The 19,576-nt window shown below is 42.4% G+C and overlaps 1 protein-coding gene across 3 annotated transcripts in view; it reads right to left on the reverse strand.

Annotated features, from left to right (window-relative positions):
• Positions 1-19,576, reverse strand: part of MRPL1 (mitochondrial ribosomal protein L1) — an 85,046-nt gene that overhangs the window by 42,877 nt on the left and 22,593 nt on the right. For all 3 annotated transcript variants that reach the window (XM_058667177.1, XM_058667176.1, XM_058667175.1), the window contains exons 3-6: positions 14,553-14,811; positions 9,588-9,671; positions 7,706-7,777; positions 3,145-3,256 (exon numbers count right to left, since the gene is read on the reverse strand). In XM_058667177.1, the coding sequence (XP_058523160.1) occupies positions 3,145-3,256; positions 7,706-7,777; positions 9,588-9,671; positions 14,553-14,811 (527 nt within the window). The remainder of the gene's footprint in view (positions 1-3,144; positions 3,257-7,705; positions 7,778-9,587; positions 9,672-14,552; positions 14,812-19,576) is intronic.

Genomic DNA, 19,576 nt, shown 5'->3' on the forward strand with positions numbered 1-19,576 from the left:
TTAATCGCTTGTCTTCATGTTTAAAGAACACACATGGTTTTGCCAGGGCTGTTAAACAGTTTGTGTGGGGGTGAAAAGAAAATATTAGCAAAGGGGAAAGATCGGTCTGTATTTTTTGCGGGTGCCTTGTTAAGCAAATAGGGGGTTGAGAAACACTCTTTAGATTCCTGACTGTGGCATATGAAAGGTGTGATTCATCATGAAAGTAGAAATAAAGCCCACTAAACACTTTAACAGGAAACTTTTGCTATTTTGAATAGAGATGTTATTTGAAAACATTTTAAACTCAAAAACAGTAATCCCAATTCTTTCAACAACAACAATATATTAAAAATTTCAAAGTTAAAGAAAACAGAAACTAAGAGTACGCATAAAGTACAAAAGAGACAAAATTAATGTCAGAGAAAACTGGTTCCCCATACATAAAAAGCAGGGAGTTAGTTGGATACAGAGTAGGTATCCATTTACAGTTTTAATGAACTATATGTAGTACTGTTTCCCTCTGACTTGAAGTTGAATTAAATTAAAACAACATAAGAAGTGTAATATTTTCATCAAATTCAATTGCAGTTTGGTCTAATTTCTTAAATCACAATTAACTACTGGTGTTAACAAAGAACAGAAGCCTGATTCCACGACAACAAAACTACTGTAATGAAAATTCCTAACAAGCCAAACCTCAGTCCAAAATCTAACAACAACGTGATTAAATTGAGGTCATTAAAAATAAACACAACACAACACAACAAAAAAAACTAGAGACCACAATGCATTTGCTTAAGTTACAGAACACAATCTAGAATTCAGGCAAGTGTTAGAACCCAATATGTATGAAGAATTTTGGCAAGATTTCTTAGTTCAAATAGGATTAAAATTTGAAAAAAAATCCATTAAAACAACTTCAAATATTTACTTTTTTAACATTTATTTACTGGGGTTGGCATTGTGGCGTCTAATCTGGGAACTGGTTCATATCCCAGCTGCTCCAATTCCAACCCAGCTCCCTGCTAAAGGACTCAGGAAAGCAGCAAAAATGGCCCAAGTGCCTGGGCCCCTACCACCCACATGGGAGACCCAAAAGAAGCTCCTGGTTTCTGCCTGGCCCAGCCCTAGCTATTGTGGCCATTTGGGATACCAACAAGATATCTCTGCCTCTCCCATTCTCACTGTAATTCTAATTTCAATTAAACAAAAATTTTTTTAAAGATTTATTCATTTTATTTACAGCCAGATATACACAGAGGAGGAGAGACAGAGAGGAAGATCCTCCATCCGATGATTCACTCCCCAAGTGAGCCGCAACGGGCCAATGCTGCGCCGATCCGATGCCGGGAACCAGGAAACTCCTCCGGGTCTCCCACGCAGGTGCAGAGTCCCAATACATTGGGCCGTCCTCGACTGTCTTCCCAGGCCACAAGCAGGGAGCTGGATGGGAAGTGGAGCTGCTGGGATTAGAACCGGCGCCCACATGGGATCCCGGGGCTTTCAAGGCGAGGACTTTAGCAGCTAGGCCACGCCGCCAGGCCCCAATTAAACAAATTTTTAAAAATTTATTTACTGTTAAAGTGAGTTACAGACAAGGGAGAGAGATCTTTCATGCACTGATTCACCTCCTCACCCCAGATGGCCACAACGACCAACAACTGGCCAGGCCAAAGCCAGAAGCCAGGAATTTCTTTCAGGTCTCCCATGTGGGTGGCAGGGGTTCAAGCAATCGGGCCATGCTCCATTGCCTTTCTGGGCCATTAACAGGGAGTTGGACTGAAAGTAGAGCAGGTAGAACATAAACAAGCACCCATACTGGATGCCAGTATTGCAAGTGGTAGCTTCACAGACTATACCTCAATGCCAGCCCCGCATTTGTTCTGTTTATACCGTAACATTTTACTTGAAATACCTATGCCTGAGACACTAGCATCCCTTATAGGTGCTGGCTCAAGTCCTGGCTGCTCCACTTCTGACGTGCTGCACCACAAAGCAGGCTCTGCGCACTGGCTGCCTCTATCAATCATAACGCATTTTAGGAGCCCCTTGGCTTAAATTTTTCAGCATCATTTGACTCTTCCCTTTCTCTTTCTCAACCTGTCCATTCGTAACAACTTATTCACAAAGTCCTAAATTCTCTAACATCTGTTCTGTCCCCTCCAGTCTCATTATGAAGTCCTTAGTCTAAACATTTCCTTTGTTAGCCTCCAGCAATTACACTCTGACTGGGCTCCATGTCCCTGATTTTGAATCACATCAAAACATTTCAGAAACCCTTGCCAGATAAAAGTTTTAAAAAACAGATCATGTCACTCCCCACCTCAAAAACATCTAAGAATTTTTGTTGAATTCAAAGTAAAAGTCCGCCCTCATTGATCCATCATTCAACAAGGAAATCTGCCTTTCCAGTATCACTTCCTGTAATTCTCCTCCATTTCCACAGCTAAATACAACTGATATTTCTTGTGCCTGGACCATAATTTCTGACTTACTTCATTGTCCTTCTGCTTAAAAAAAATATATTCCCACCTGATTATTTCAACCAATTATTTAGAATTCCGTTTAAAAATCACTTCCTTTATGAGGTCATTTCTATTTCCCACTACTGAACACGCATAGAAGCACGTGAGTTGGTTATCTAACATGTCACACTTGCAACATGGTTAAATAGTGACCTCACTATTCTGACTAGATTGCTAAAGAGAAATAAATCCATAGGGGAGGATGGCTTTAAGGACAAGCCAGCAGACTCACAGTGAGTCAGTATTCATATACTTGCTGAAATAATGAGCAGACACATTCTATTGTTAAGAGATCAAAGCCTATTAAATAACATGATGTTAACATATCTAGAATACACATTTCATTAATTTGCTGCTGGCCGATCATCTAAAGAACCGGCATTATAAAACAATTTTCATAACAAAATATAAATATACAAAATAATATTTTATCATAAAATTGCTTTGCAAATTAATTATCAATATTTGTTCCAAAGGAAAAATAATCCACATGCTGTTGTAGGCACAATACTTAATAATCAGTACATATTATTTATTCTACGTACACATTACCTTTGTTTGCTGAGTGAGAAACTATTTACACTCTCATTAGGAGGATGTTTGCACTACCAAAATAATTAAAACAACTTTTGCTTACTCCGAGTAAGTTTTGGAAATCTTTTTTTCAGTTTCTTCCTTAATGGATTAAGTTCAGGCATCATTTCTGGAATAGCTATATAAAAGTCTACTTGAATTTCATCATCCAGAATCTGAAAGTCAAACAACAAAGAAGATAGTCTTAGATTACATGAAAAGCTTTACCTTACTGAAAATAAGTATAATGTAATAATTTCTCTTCTGATTCAGGGAAAAAAAATTATCAAGCACAATTGTTCTGTTCGAACACTAGGAATTATGCTTACAAAATAGGAAAACCATCAGAAGCAAAGTATTTTCTTTTAAAAAGTCACAGCTGTTGTATATATATACTTGTAATATTTACTTATCTTAATTCTTTCATGGGGCTGTGTTAGACAAAACAGAGCACTGATGTGAACAAGGCTCATTCAGTCTCACAAAGTTGAATTTACATGCCCTTTAAAACCGAAGAAACAAGCTAAAATTTTTGCAAAAAGATCACATGTGAAAATAATAACAATAGCTGCCAGACTCGCTTTCTAAATTTAGAGCATCAAGAGAACTAACTCTACAATTATTTTCACAACTAAAACTAAAATTTTCCTTGCCACCAGTAATTAAAAATAAAAGAGTAGGAGGGCTGTTACTGTTTGTGCTCTATTTCCACTCTCAGAACAAAGGGATTGATGCCCGACTTTTACAGTTTGGGGCCAGCTCGGTGACGCAGCCTGTAAAGCCAGTGCCGACAGCAGAGGCACCCCACATGGACAAGGGTCTGAGTCTGAGATGCTTCACTGCCAATCCGGGTCCCTGCTAATTTGTCTGAGAAAGTAGCTGAAGACAGCAAGCTTGTGACCCCCGCACCCACACCAGAAACCCAGAAGAAGCTCCTGGCTCCAGGCTTCAGACCAGCCCAGCTCCAGCCTTTGCAGTCATGTGAGGAGTCAGCAGCAGATGGAAGATATCTCCATCTTCCTCTCTTTCTTGTCTCTCTCTCTCTCTCTGTAACTCTGCATTTCAAATAAATAAATCTCTTTGTTAAAAATCAGATACTTGTTATCAATTCAGGCAAGCATCCAAAATCATTATAGTTCGATAATCTAAAAAATCACTTAAAAACTTACTTGATTATATAACTAAGCAAATTTTAGGAAACAATATTGCCTGGGCAACAAACACATAACTAATGATTGGTTTTTGTGAAAACTTACCATAAATATGCCATTTGTAGCCTTGGTTTAGTTACACAGTAAACCCTAAAAGCTTCAGCAAAATTAAGCAACTCTGGAGTTTTATCTTGTTATTACTATTTTTTTTTTTTTTACAAATTCCTTACTCCTTAGTAATACACTACACTTTTCTTAACAATAACAACTCACACTAAATGGGCACATTTCATGTGGCAAGCACTCAGTCAAACATTTCCCATGGTCTTTGTAACTATCACACAAAGCAGGTACTTAAAATGGACCATATATTTCAGACAAGGAAGCTCAGAACTCGGAGCTCAGGGAGGAACAGCCAGACAGTACACTTGTAAGAGGCTGACTCAGAACTCAGCTACAAGTGCTGTGGTTCTAAAATCAGCAACCCTGTCTCATGGATCAAAAACACCATATGTGAGGCTTCTACTCCATTAGTACCTCTCTACACTAATCCTGTGTTCCTTTAAACTAAAAAGTTTAAAATTATGCCTAAAGTTGATAACAATAATTTTTTTGAGATTGTCATGCCTTATTTTTAAAGATTTATATTTATTTTTATTGCAAAGTCAGATATACAGAGAGGAGGAGAGACAGAGAGGAAGACCTTTCTTCCAATGATTCAATCTCCAAGTGACCACAATGGCTGGTGCTGCGCCGAACCGAAGCCGGGAACCAGGAACCTCCTCAAAGTCTCCCACGCAGGTGCAGGGTCCCAAGGCTTTGGGCCATCCTCAACTGCTTTCCCAGGCCACAAGCAGGGAGCTGAATGGGAAGTGGGGCTGCTGGGATTAGAACCGGCGCCCATATGGGATCCTGGCGCACTCAAGCAAAGACTAGCTGCTAGGCCAGCTCACCAGGCCCATGATAACAATAACTGATCTTAAAATCATGGTGATGGGCTCTGACACAGCAGTTACAATACCACTTGGGACACCTATCTTCCAGATCAAAGGGTCTCAGCTCTGCTTCCAATTCCAGCTTCCTGCAAACACACATTCTGGAAAGCAGCAGTGATGGTCCAAGTGCTTCAGTCCCTGCCACCCACAGGGGAGGCCAGAGGATCTCCTAGCCCCTGGCTTTGGCCTGGCTCAGTCCCAGGGGAGGCCAGAGGATCTCCTAGCCCCTGGCTTTGGCCTGGCTCAGTCCCAGGGGAGGCCCAGAGGATCTCCTAGCCCCTGGCTTTGGCCTGGCTCAGTCCCAGGGGAGGCCAGAGGATCTCCTAGCCCCTGGCTTTGGCCTGGCTCAGTCCCAGGGAGGCTCTGAGGATCTCCTAGCCCCTGGCTTTGGCCTGGCTCAGTCCCAGGGGAGGCCCAGAGGATCTCCTAGCCCCTGGCTTTGGCCTGGCTCAGTCCCAGGGGAGGCCCAGAGGATCTCCTAGCCCCTGGCTTTGGCCTGGCTCAGTCCCAGGGGAGGCCAGAGGATCTCCTAGCCCCTGGCTTTGGCCTGGCTCAGTCCCAAGGAGGCTCTGAGGATCTCCTAGCCCCTGGCTTTAGCCTGGCTCAGTCCCAGGGGAGGCCAGAGGATCTCCTAGCCCCTGGCTTTGGCCTGGCTCAGTCCCAGGGAGGCTCAGAGGATCTCCTAGCCCCTGGCTTTGGCCTGGCTTAGTCCCAGGTATTTGGGGATTGAACAAGCAGATAGAAGATCTTTGCCTCTGTTGCTCTGTGTAGCTCCCTACCATTCAAAACAATGTAGTAGCAGTAACAATAATAACAGCGATATGAGTTCTTGGAATAATATAAAACTGTGGATAAAAATCATGTTCTTAGAGAAATGTAGACATAAATTGTTTTAAAATCTTTCTGAACTAAGTATATCTGTGATGTTTCAAAAAGTAAGTAAAATGAACTTAACAAAGATCTTAGAAATGACTCAAAGTTTAGTATATTTATATTACCTTATATTTTACATAAGTCAGTTAGAATAGCAAGCTAATTTAAATGCAGTCATGACAATACATGCACTGCAGTACTGAGTTTACTGTATAACCTAAATTACTTTCTACAAGTAAATGGACAAGCTTCAAAAGAAATCATGGAGTAACCTGCAAGAATAGACTGAGTCTGACCTTTACACAAGTGATGCTATTAACACATCACCACTAGTCCTCCTAAAGAGAAATTCTGTGCCTATTACTCTTTTTAACTAACTGGTCATTTGAGAGGCAGAGAGACACAGGCAGACAAAGCATCCAACTGCTGGTTCACTCCCCAGACATGCACAACGACCAGGAAGGCAATCAAGTCTCCCAAGCAGGTGGCAGGAACTCAGTTACCTGAGCTATCATCACTGCCTCCCGTGGTTTGCATCGGTAGCACAAGTCGCAGACAGGTTATCACACCCACCACTCTAACGTGAGATACAGCCATCTTCACCGAAAGGCCAAACACCCCTCCTTGTCACATTTTATACATCAAAGTATTTCAATTTTTTATATTTTCAAAAATATCTCCATAGTTACTCTTTCCACTTGTGAAAGACAAAAAATATTGCTATTGTTTTCAAATAGGCTGTATAACCTCTTTGTTGGTCACTAAAAGCATGGTTCACAATCATCTGTCACCACCATGCTGGGCGCATGCTACTCTGAACTGACTGGGAGATGAAACCAAAAGAGCCACATTATAGAGGTCAGATGCTCTTCTTTGTGATCAACTAAGGGACTCACGTTTTCACTCCTACAAAACTAAACAAATATTTGATCTTCAGAACATCAATAGAAACATCCACACGAGCTACTTCTAGGATTTCACTCTAAATCTCAAATTCAAAACCAGAGTCTCACTGCTCTTTCCAGTTCACCCACAAACTCCTATAAACAACACAGAAGCAGGCACCCTCCTGCAACACCTCCTCTCCCCCCCCAAAAAAAATCACACTAAAAATCAAGCATAATCAATACCAAATGTGTCTAGTTAGTTTTTTTCTTAGATTGATTTTGAAACTGAAAGAAACAGGCTGGTGCCGTGGCCTATCAAGCTATGGCACAGCCTGTAATGTCAACATTACCATCATTTGGGATCCAGTTCAAGTCCTGACTGCTCTACTTCCAATCCAATTCCCTCCTAATGTGCCTGGGAAAACTGCAGAGACGATCCAAGCACTTGGGCCTCTGCACCCACATGGGGGACCCAGATGCAGCCCCAGTCATTTTGACCATTTGGGAAGTGAACCAGCAGGTAAATCTCTCCATCTCTCTCTTACTCTGTCTTCCAAATAAATAATTCTTGAAAAAAAGGAACAAACCTATTGCCTGTTCTACAAAGCCCTACTATCCATTTATCAAAAAATATGACCCTAGTGATTCTGTACAACATGCAATAAACCACTGGATGGTGAAGATAACAATAACGAATGAGCATGAGAACAACACCGTACCTTCTGAACCAGATCAGTTCCTCCTGCAAAAGCAGCTCCATTCTCCTCCGCTATTTTAATCTCTAATGGGTTCTACCAAAACAAAAGATCAGCACATTAATTTTAAACAAGTTCAGTATGCTTGGAACTATTCAGTAAGAAATGGCAGCACAGTTCAATATAAAAACTGTGGTTTCTTTTACAATTGAAAATGCATGAATTAATGCATCTTCAATTAAATGCATCAGAACTGTAAATCCAGAGTAAGTTTATTTTGTAGATGATTAAAGAGTTTCATAGGTGACACATCAGGAAATACATCAGCCTGGGATATTAGGAGCCTGGCATATGATTCAACCTAAGCATCCAGTGCTACCAACACACTGCATCCCAAAAGTATATGAGAAAAATATACCTACTTTCACTAATTTAAATCCAGATATTTTGCCAAACCAATATAAAAGAGGATTTTTTTAAATTTAAGAAATCAAAGAGTTATTATTTAACCAGGTATCTGACAAATTCAAGAGGAAACTAAGCAGTGTTATTTTCTTTCCATCTGTTCCATTTATACCACCTGATTTTACCATGAAAATGTTTTACTCCCTGAGTTACTATAGTGTTGTGGAATTCCAATAACTATATTCCCAAATTTTCTGGAAAAAAAAAAGTACTTTCTTCTTCAATAAGATAGAAAAAAAGTTTGCATTTTAGATTGAGAAGAATCAAAACAAAAGACAAGCTCATAAATATCACATACACTTTTAATATAAAATTTATTATAATAGTTACAGATATATTTTAAAACCATTCATCTATTTGAAATGCAGAGAGGCAGAGACCGGGAAAGAGAGAATTTCCATCCTTTGGGTTCCTTCCCAAATAACTGAAGCCACTGGGGCGGAATGAGACCAAAGCAAGGAGCCTAGAACTCCATCCAGGTCTCCTACATGGGTGGTGTGGGCGCAAGCTGGACCACCATGTGGTAATTCACAGGAGCATGAGCAGGGAACAGGATCAGAAATGGAGCAGCCATAAAACCAGTCCCAATAAAAGCTATATTTACTATACTACTATAGTTTATTACATAGGTGATATTTTTATTTCTAGATTAGATTTTTTAAAAGTTATTGTTTCTGAGGCTCTTTGCATAAGCACTACTTAGTCTCTTTAAAATATCCTATTGGTCACTCTCTTCTGCATTTTCTGATTTCAAATAAATTAGACGGATAGTTTTGGGAACCAGTGTTGTGGCACAGCACATTACGTCACCACGTGATCACCAATGTTCCATATCAAAGTGGTTCAAGTGTTTGGGTTCTAGTCTCCCACATGAGACACCTGGATTGAGCCCCAGCTCCCAGCACTAGGTCATCTCCAACCAAGCCCCAGCCACTGCAGAAACCTGGCATGCAAACCGGGATTTGGAGCACATTCTCTCTCTCTCTCATTCTCTCTCTCTCTCTCTGTCTCTCTCTCCCTCTCTGTCTCTCTGTCTGTCTCTCTGTCTCTCTGTCTCTCTTCCCCTCCTTTCCTCCCTCTCTCACTTGGCATGCAAACTGGGATTTGAACACATTTTTTCTCTCTCTCCACCTCTCAAACAGATTTTAAATATTTACAAACATTTAAAGTAAACCTATTATTTTAGAAAAGACATTTGGGTAGGAACCAATAGTCCATAGGATAAAATCCACATTTCAGTTTCTTGTGAGAAACACAATGTAGTATATCAGGAACAGTGAAATTTCTCCTCTGGCTTAGCTCTTTCTCACACTAGTGAATTCAAAATAAGAGCGAGTGAATGCTACCATTTTCTCTAAGTATTCAGTTATTCTAATCACTGATTAATACGATCTCTTTTTAAAATGAAATTATATAATATGCGACAAAAAAAGTTACTCACCCCTGTAAATACAGCAACTTTATTGATTTCGGAAGCAAATGGGTATGGAAAACCAACAACGCTGGCAAATGGCTCCACTCTTTTCTAAATACATGAGAGGAAAAAACTATGAAAAGTTCTTTTGATCTCTTTCACATTCTATAAAACAGAACCAACATGTTTTCAAGGATGCTCTATTTTTTTTTAAGATTTCTGATATTTACTTTGAAAGTAAGAGTTACAGAGACAAAGGGAGAGACTGAGAGAAACAGATAGGTCTTCTATCTACTGTTTTACTCCCCAGATGGCTGCAACAGCCAGCACTAGGCCAAGTAGATGCGAGGAGCTTTGCCAGGGTCTCCATATGAGCACAGGAGCCCAAGCACTTGGGTCATCTTCCACAGCTTTCCCAGGACCTTCACAGAGAGCTGGATCAAACCAGAGCAGCTGCAACACAAACCAGTGTGCTTATCATAACAGGTAGTGGCTTTACCCACTACACAATAGTGCTGGCCCCAGCATGTTTTATCTCTAGCATACATCTATTGGTCCAGAAGTAATCATCAACTATCATTTAAAACATTAAGAAAGTCTCCTGGAGAATGAAGATGGTGGAATAGGGTAAGGACACATTTAAATAAACACACGGAGAAACATTAGCCAGTGTGAAGCAGAGAGGACATAATGACAGCAGGGGGACACCTGGAGACTGACAAACACAGGAAAGCAGAGAACACAACTGTGTGATGTTGCAGTGACCAATACCCCAGTGGCATTCAGCGAGCTGTGATCTGAACTGCACCAGCAGTCAGAACTTCACCAGGAACAAGGTGGGAAGGAGTGTTCACAGGGAACTCAGGAGGTAAACCTAAAAAACTGCCCATCTGCTGGTCTGTTTGATTTGACCAGGAACAGAGACAGAGTGGCAGGTACAAGACAGGCGGTGGAGGAACAGCCCAGTCTGCCACCTAGAGCCAAGGGTGGATTGCACAGCACAGTTGGCCCCCTAGAGGTGCCACTGCCATTGGGAGCCACTTTGTATAGGGAGGCAAAGGATATGGGACAGGACTGAGCATGCACTGAGCTGAGAATAGCTCATTTCTGGCTTAGCAAACTGCGACAGCGTGTCATCCTACAGGTTCTACCTAAGATAGAACCCTAAGATAGGGTAGCCCTCAGACCTGATGGCCAGCAGATTGAGAACTCTAGTAGTGGCACATCAGGCACCATCTCGTACAGTGTGGCAAAGAATTTAAGACTGCAGGGGACAACAGTGAGCTGTGAACAAACTCACTGAGCTCAGGGCATTACACTGGTCCCACAGAGAATATAATACCGACTTTGGCATCATACAGGTCAAAATGGGTTTGTATGGCCCCCAGACCTAACGGCCAACAGGTTCCAGGAATATCAATACCACCAACAACCTAGCTATACAGGACTCCTGGTGTCTCCCTAAACCCAGGACTCACTTCAACCGGAAGTGAGAGAAAGGTTGTACACAAAATGGTGTAGCATCAGCATAGTATCACAGGAGGTGAAGACTGGTAAGCCAGGAGCTGGGACTACTGAGACCATGGTGGAAGTCTAACACAAAAATCCAGATCCAAGGCCCAGGGCCATGGCCTAGTAGCTAAAGTCCTCGCCTTGAACGTGCTGGGATCCCATATGGGCACCGGTTCTAATCCCAGCAGCCCCACTTCCCATCCAGCTCCCTGCTTGTGGCCTGGGAAAGCAGTTGAAGATGGCCCAAAGCCTTGGGACCCTGCACCTGCGTGGAAGACCAGGACGTTCCTGGTTCCTGGATTCGGATCAGTACAGTACCAGCCGTTGCAGTCACTTGGGGAGTAAACCATCGGACGGAAGATCTTCCTCTCTGTCTCTCCTCCTTTCTGTATATATATCTGACTTTGTAATAAAAATTAAAAAAAAAAACAGATCCAGAACTCACTGCAGGGAGTGGCACAAGTGGCTGCAAACGAAGAACCATATATCAACCACAATAAGTAAAATTGAATTGTAGACCTGTGGGTGACACAGCTTAGAAAACTGCCCCAAAGAGAAGAATCTGATAACCAAAAGTACAATGACCAAGAGCAAAAGAGGAAACAAAGGCATAATATTACTGAAGAGTTCCCTGCAAGGAGCAAAAGCCTTTGCCAACCACAGAGTTCACTGAGGAAGACATCGAGAAAATAGGGGACGCAGAACTCAAAACAATTGTTATGAAGCTTCTTATCAACAACGAGAAGCACGTAAAGCAAGCATTCAAGGAATTAAGGAATATGTCATGCAGGAAATAAATCAAATGAAAGCTGATATATCAGAAATGAAGAATACAATGGAGCAAATTAAAAGTACAGCGGAGAATCTCCAAAATAGAATGAAGAAGGCAGAAGAAAGAATCTTAATATTGGAAGATATTTCCTGTTACCAGGGGAAAACAAACAAAAAGCTGGAAGCAGAGCTGGGTCAAGCTAAAAAAAAGCATTCAAGAACTGAAAGACACTATTAAAAGGCCAAAATAAGAGTTATGAGAGTCCCAGAAGGTGCAGAAAGAAAAGCTTGGTTTAAAAATTTATTCAATGAAATATTAAGAGAACATTTCCCTAATCTATAGAAAGAATTAGGAAACAATGTCCAAGAAGGATACAGAATTCCCAACAGGCTTGACCAAAAGCTATCTTCACCATGACACATGATAATCAAGCTCTCTCTAATGAAACGTAAGGAAAAGGTCCTTAAATGTGCTCGTGAAAAAAAAATCAACTGACATATAAAGGAATCCCAATTAAATTCACAGGAGACCTCTCACAGGAAACCCTACAGAAGAGAATGGAGCAACATATTCCAAATTCTAAAAGCAAAAACTTCTCGGCTCAGGATAACGTACCCAGCAAGGCTTTCCTTTGTCTTTGAAAATGAAATAATAAAATTCTTCAACAGTAAAAAGATCATGCCTATTCTTTCTGAGACTATCATAGGATTAACCAACAGAATGCATGCATGGCATTCAGCATGTGGCCTGATACAAAGCTTTCAGTAAATGCGCACTGCTAGCATTGAGCACATATAAATCCATTACCTGCATTTTCTCATTTAATCCTTGTTGCACCCATATAATGTGAACATTTTCTCTTACAAAAAGATGGAATAAAACCTAAGATTTAAGGAAGCTAAGCAGTAAATCTGAGGGCAAGCAACAAAGTGGCCCGAAACAGAGTAGTGACAGGGTTGGGTGTTTGGCACAATCGGTTAAGATACTTTGGAACTCTTTCAATCCATATTCTAGTGGTTGCGCTCAAGCGCCAGCTCAATTTCTGATTCCAGCTTCCTACCAAAGCCCCCCTGGGAGGCAGCAGGTGACAGCTCAAGCACTTGGGTCCTTGCTACACACATGGGAAAGACAGACTTCTGGGATCCTGGTTCTAGAATGGGTCAGCAGCTCTGGCTATTGTGAACACTTGGGAAGTAAAACCAGCAGACAGAAGAGCTCCTTTGTGTGTTTGTCTTTCAGATAAAATGAAGTGAATAAAAATGTTTTTAATAGTGCAGAAGGTGGGACTGTGGTCTGTACTGTGTGTTCTTAAGTACTTCCTTGTATGGCTTCCTCCTAGGAGCTCTGTCTATCACTGAGGCTGTTACATTAGATTCAAAATGTACACCTTTGATATTTAATAAAGAAAGACATAGTCCCAATAAGAGCTGCCATGCCATTTCTAAAAAACAAAATTAGATTTCTTGAGGCCAGTGTAGTTATATAGCACCTTAATCCTCCACCTGTGACACTCACTTCCCATATGGATGCCAGTGCTAGTCCTGGCTGCTCCAGTTCCCTGCAAATGGCCTAGCAAAGCACAGAGTACTGCCCACAGCCTTCAGCCCCTGCACCTACATGGCAGACCCAGAAGAAGCTCCTGGCAATCAGCTTCTGACTGGCCCAGCTCTGGCCATTGTGGCCATTTGGGGAGTGAACCAGCAGATGGAAGATATGCACGCTTATTCTCTCTCTTTCTCTTTCTCCCTCCCTCTCTCTCTTCCTTTCTCTGTAACTCTTATAAGTAAAATAAATAAGTCTTGAAGAACATTAGATTCCTTAAAGGAAAAACATGCAAAATTCAGAGCAGTCACAGACCTGAATATTGGTCTAATGCTTTTCCTGTTATTAGAGTTTTACACTCAAGCCTTCTAACTCTGACAAATAATCAGTAAAGCAGACTCCAGCTGAAGCAAGAGCGGGGACCTTGGGACACTTGTGGTCTCAACAGAAGTCCCCCAAGAACATATTTTAAGGTTCTGAACTAATCCAAAGCTCTCGTTCATGAAAACAAACAAACAAAAGAGGGCCCAGAGGCATGGCCTAGCGGCTAAAGTCCTCGCCTTAAATGCACCGGGATCCCATACGGGCACTGGTTCTAATCCCGGCAGCTCCACTTCCCATCCAGCTCCCTGCTTGTGGCCTGGGAAAGCAGTTGAGGGAAGAAGAGGTTCCTGGTTCCCAGCTTCGGATCGGCGCAGCACCAACCGTTGCGGTCACTTGGGGAGTGAATCACTGGACGGAAGATCTTCCTCTCTGTCTCTCCTTCTCTCTGTGTATCTGCCTTTCCAATAAAAATAAATAAATCTTTTTTTAAAAAATGACGTAGGGGTATAATGGAACCCTGCATCCAGACAAAATATGGAATCCCAATGAAACTGTTGGACGTGTGTAGACAATGGGATGCTGGACTGTCTGACATTGTACCAACAATGTCGGGGTATGCTTAAATTAGAGACTGATAGAATTATGATTCCTTATGAAGAACTACACTATTTTAACAAAATGGGAAAAATCTGACAGGGGGTGGGAGTTTGGGGGGGAATCCAAGCCTATACAAAATTGTACCACACAATTCAAAATTCAAAATAAAAATATATTTGTAAAGAAAAAAAAAAGAAGAAGAAGAAACACCAAGACAAAGCCATGGTTTAACTAAGTCCACGTACCTTCTTCCCCAGGGACATGTCTAGGGTCAGATCAAGATAGACCCCCTGCTTTGGATTGGTAAAGTCCAGAACCTGAAATTTCTTAAGTAAGTGAACAGCTTTCTCCACCTCATATATTTGCCTGGGGTACAAGCGTTTTAAATAGACATCCTCTGCAGGTTCGCCTTCCATGTAGACATACGACTTCAGCTTTTCTATCTCATCTTGTTTTTCAGCTGGCGTTTTTTCTTTGGCAACTTTTTTTGTTTTTCTTCCAGGCCTTAAAAAAAAAAAAGATAAATTCAAGATCGCTTATATCAATATCCTGTGACACTTTTTTTTAAAGCTTGCAAGACATGGAATAGAACAAGATAACAAGATAGACTTCTGTAAAAAGCATAGTCTGGGCAAACAGAGACTTTATGATGGACTATATCAATCAGTGGACGACCTCATCGAGCGAAACTGGCAGCGATTCATAACTGGAGAACTATTAACACCACTCGAGCACATATCTCAGAGCATGCCCCACATCCGGGACTTGGGGTGGGTGGGTAAACGGGTGGAGCTTCTCCCTCAATATCCCCCTTTACCTCAGATACATGATGGAAACAATATGGACATAATACTATTACCCACTTCCCTATCCCCCTGAACCTTTTTTGTTGTTGTTGTTCTTTCACCATAATTAACTATGTAATGATTGTCAACAACAATACAATAAAATAGATTTAAAAAAAAAAGCATAGTCTGAGTCACAATTTTTCTACTTCAACAAATGTTTAGGTAAAAGTTCATACCATTTGCCAGTGCAAAGTTAACTAAACACTGACACTCCAGAATTTTAGAGTGCAGCAGAGGAGACAGCCAGGCCAAGAGATCACTTTAACAGAATGTGGTAGGTACTATGAGAGGAATCAGGACCCCATGGAAAGGCAGTGCATCTAGTCCAGGAGACTGGGGAAGAGCTCTCGCACAGACAATCCCATAAGCAGCTCTTAAAATACAAGTCAGGATTGCATGTAGTAGCACAGTCAGTTAAACCACTGCTTGGGATAGCCACATTCGATCACGGAATGCTGGAACAAGTCATTCTTCTAATCCAGTTTCCTGCTAATATGATATGCATCTTAAGAGGCAGCAGATGGCCAGCTCGCAGGTGTGAATCCTAACGCCCTGGGGAGGGACCTGGATGGAGTTCCTGGCTCCTAATTTGAGCCTGGCCTATCTCCAACTATCTCCAGCTATTGTGGGCTTTTGGAGAGTGAACAAGTACATGGAAAATCAATTTCTCTCTTCTTCCTCCTCTCACTCTTTCAAACAAATAAAAATAAAATACGCTTTTTAATAAAAGGATAAGGGCAGGCCAGCACCCTTTCTTAGCAGTAGGCTAAGCCTCTACCTGCAGCACCGGCATCCCTCATGGTAGCTGATTTGAGTCCCGGCTGCTCCACTTTTGATTCAGCTCTCTGCTAACACACCTAAGAAAGCAGTGGAAGAAGATTCAACTTCTTGGGCCCCTGTGCATGTAGAAGACCCAGAAGAAGCTTCTGGCTTCAGCCCAGCTCAGCTGCAGCCATTGAAGCCATTTAAAGAGTGAATCAGCAGATAGAAGATCTCTATTTCTGTCTTTCCTCTCTCTCCGTAACTCTGCCTTTCAAATAAAAATAAACGAATCTGGGTCCGGCACAGTGACCTACCAGCTGAAGTCCTAGCCTTGCACACACCAGGACACCATATGGGCCCCAGTTCTAATCCAGGCAGCCCTGCTTCCCATCCAGCTCCCTGTTTGTGGCCTGGGAAGGCAGTCGAGAATAGTCCAAAACCTTGGGACCCTGCACCCACATGGGAGATGCGGAAGAAAGACTCCGGGCTCCTGGCTTTGGATCGGCACAGCTCCGATTATTGTAGGTGCTTGGGGAGTGAATCAATGATGGAAGATCTTCCTCTGTCTCTCTTCGTCTTAATATATCTGACTTTCCAATAAAAATAAATCTTTAAAACAACAGAATAAGGGCCCGGCGGCATGGCCTAGCTGCTAAAGTCCTTGCCTTGAACGCCCCGGGATCCCATATGGGCGCAGGTTCTAGTCCCGGCAGCTCCACTTCCCATCCAGCTCCCTACTTGTGGCCAGGGAAATCAGTCAAGGACGGCCCAATGCACTGGGACCCTGCACCGACATGGGAGGCCCGGAGGGGGTTCCTGGTTCCCGGCTTCGGATCGGCACACACCGGCCGTTGCGGCTCACTTGGGGAGTGAATCATCGGATGGAAGATCTTTCTCTGTCTCTCCTCCTATATACATCTGACTGTAATAAAATAAATATATCTTTAAAAAAAAAAACAGAATAAATAAATAAATCCTTAAAAAAAAAGACAAGAGTTAGTCTAACTAGATTTAGACCCAATAGAAGCAAAAACCTATGTCCACACAAAAATTTTTACAAAAATGTGCATAGCAGCTTTATTCATAATAACCAAAGAAACGAATATCCATCAAATGATGAATCGAGGGGCCCGGCGGCATGGCGTAGCAGTTAAAGTCCTCGCCTTGAACACACCGGGATCCCATATGGGCGCCGGTTCTAATCCCAGCAGCTCCACTTCCCATCCAGCTCCCTGCTTGTGGCCTGGGAAAGCAGTCGAGGATGGTCCAAAGCCTTGGGACCCTGCACCCGTGTGGGAGACCCGGAAGAGGTTCCTGGTTCCCGGCATCGGATCGGCGCAGCACGGGCCATTGCGGTCACTTGGGGAGTGAATCACCGGATGGAAGATCTTCCTCTCTGTCTCTCCTCCTCTCTGTATATCTGACTTTGCAATAAAAATATATAAATCTTTAAAAAAAATGATGAATGGAAATATTAGGCTGTGACGAATCCACACAGTGGAGTGTTCATCAGTAACAGGAAGGAATGAGTCAACATTGTGGCACAGCAAGCTAAGCTGTGAGTTGCAACATTAGCATCCCACCCAAGAGTGCTGGTCCAACTCCAGCTGCTTCATTTCAAAGAGCTCCATGCTAACGTGCCTGGGAAGGCAGAGGAGGACGGTCCAAGTATTGGGTCTCCTGACACCCACAAAGAAGACCCAGATGCAATGCCAAGCTCAAGGCTTTGGGCTGGTCCACTCCCGGCATTTGTGGCCCTCTGGGGAGTAAACAAATGAAAGCAAGATTTCTCTTTCTCTCTCCCTCCTTCCCTCACTCACTCTCTTTCTATGTGTTTCTCCCTCTCTAACTCTGTCCTTCAAATAAATAAACGTTAAAAGAGAGAGAATTGCAGTACTGACACATACTAAGACATATATGGACTAGAAAACATTATATTGAGACAAAGAAACCTGTCACAAAAAAACAAATATCAAGAATGGCCAAATCCATAGAAGAGGAAAGTAGATTAGTGGCGTCTAGGGTTGGGGACGGAACGGTGGAAACTGATGGCTAACGGGCATGGGGTTTTTCAAAAATGTTTAAATAAAACTGATGGTGATAATTACACAATTCAGAAAATACACTAAAAACCACTGAAATGTGAACTTCAAGTGAGTGAGTTGTATGGTATGAAAATGATACATTAACGTGCTGTTGCGCAAAAAAAAATATACAGGCAGGCAAAGAAACAAAATAATAAAAGGTGGTGAGGCATGAAATAAAATGTTATACAATGGAAGCTATTGTAAGTTCTACAGGGCTGGCGCTGGGGTTGACAAACTTTTTCCATAAAGGGCCAGGCAGTTTGTGAGCTATGCAGTGTGTCACAGTGACAACTCCACCACTGAGGGCATGGCAGCTATAGGCAGTGCCTGAAGGAGCAAGCATGGCTGTGCTCCAACACCACATAGTTATAGATACTAAGTAGGAATTTCATAATTCTCATGTATCACAAAACATTACAGTTGTCTTCTAATCGTTTAAGAAATGTAAAAACTATTCCCAGCATATGAACTATACAAACACAGGCCACAGACCAGATCTGGCCCACTGGCCAGAGTTTATCGACCACGGAACTAAAAGGGTGACACGTAAGGCAGGAAAGAGCAGAAAATGACATTGAAGATTCTAGGTCAGAGGGCCTTTCTCCAGGTAGTGAGAAGGCAGTGAGCACGGATGACGTGCACATTTCGTACGGGATTCTGTGTCTGTCGCAGAGGCAGGACCAGAGGCCGTTTCAGGACAGTCCTCCTTTCCCATTCCAGGTGGCGCGCAGCCTGAATCAGAGCCGGGATGGTAATAAGGTTAGAAAACACAGCAGAAGAGAGGAAGATACACAAAGTAAACACCAAAGACAAGGGAAGGAGACAGAGAAGACTCAATATTTCTGAAGTTTCTAGCTTGAGTAACTATACACAGAGCAGTATCGGTGACCACGAGCAGAAATAAAGCAAAAACGGGATTCTGGTGAGGGGGGCCACCAGTTCAGTTTGGCATGTGGACTTCAGGGTGTAAGGTGGACTGCATTCTCTGCCCAACCATTGTCTCCTTCCACTCCGAGTCCCTTTTTGCAAAGCGACTCTGCAGCCCATCCTATTAAAGGGGTGAAGTATACTTCCCAGCCCCTTGTATTGGCCTTCTGACTATAGGGGAGTTTCACAAAAATCATGGAAAATACACATTACAAAAAATATGCATTGATTTCAAACTTTTTGGCACCAAAATAGATTTATCCTTGAATTCCATTTTTTCATGAACTTTTTGAATATTTCCTGGTTTGGGCTAACCACAAGTAAATAAGGCAAGAATGATACTTTACTGGCTCTAAGTTTAGACAATAAGAGGCTTCATATGTTGCCTGCTTTTCTATCTATCATTCTCCCAAGAACAGCATGTCCAGGCTAGCCATCCAGAAGAATGAGGGCTGGGCGGAGCACAGCTGCTCCCACAGCGCTCCAGGCTAGGTTAGACAGTTCTCCTCAGACCTCAAAGGTGCACAGCAAGTCTAGCCAAGGTCATCAGAGACTCATCTGAACCCAGCCTTCGTCAGCTGATCCATGAGGTGTGGGCAGGGATTTACGATGGCACAGTCTGTTACATAGCACAAACTAACAGCG

The sequence above is a fragment of the Ochotona princeps genome, chromosome 7 (assembly GCF_030435755.1).
Source record: "Ochotona princeps isolate mOchPri1 chromosome 7, mOchPri1.hap1, whole genome shotgun sequence".
NCBI lineage: Eukaryota > Metazoa > Chordata > Mammalia > Lagomorpha > Ochotonidae > Ochotona > Ochotona princeps.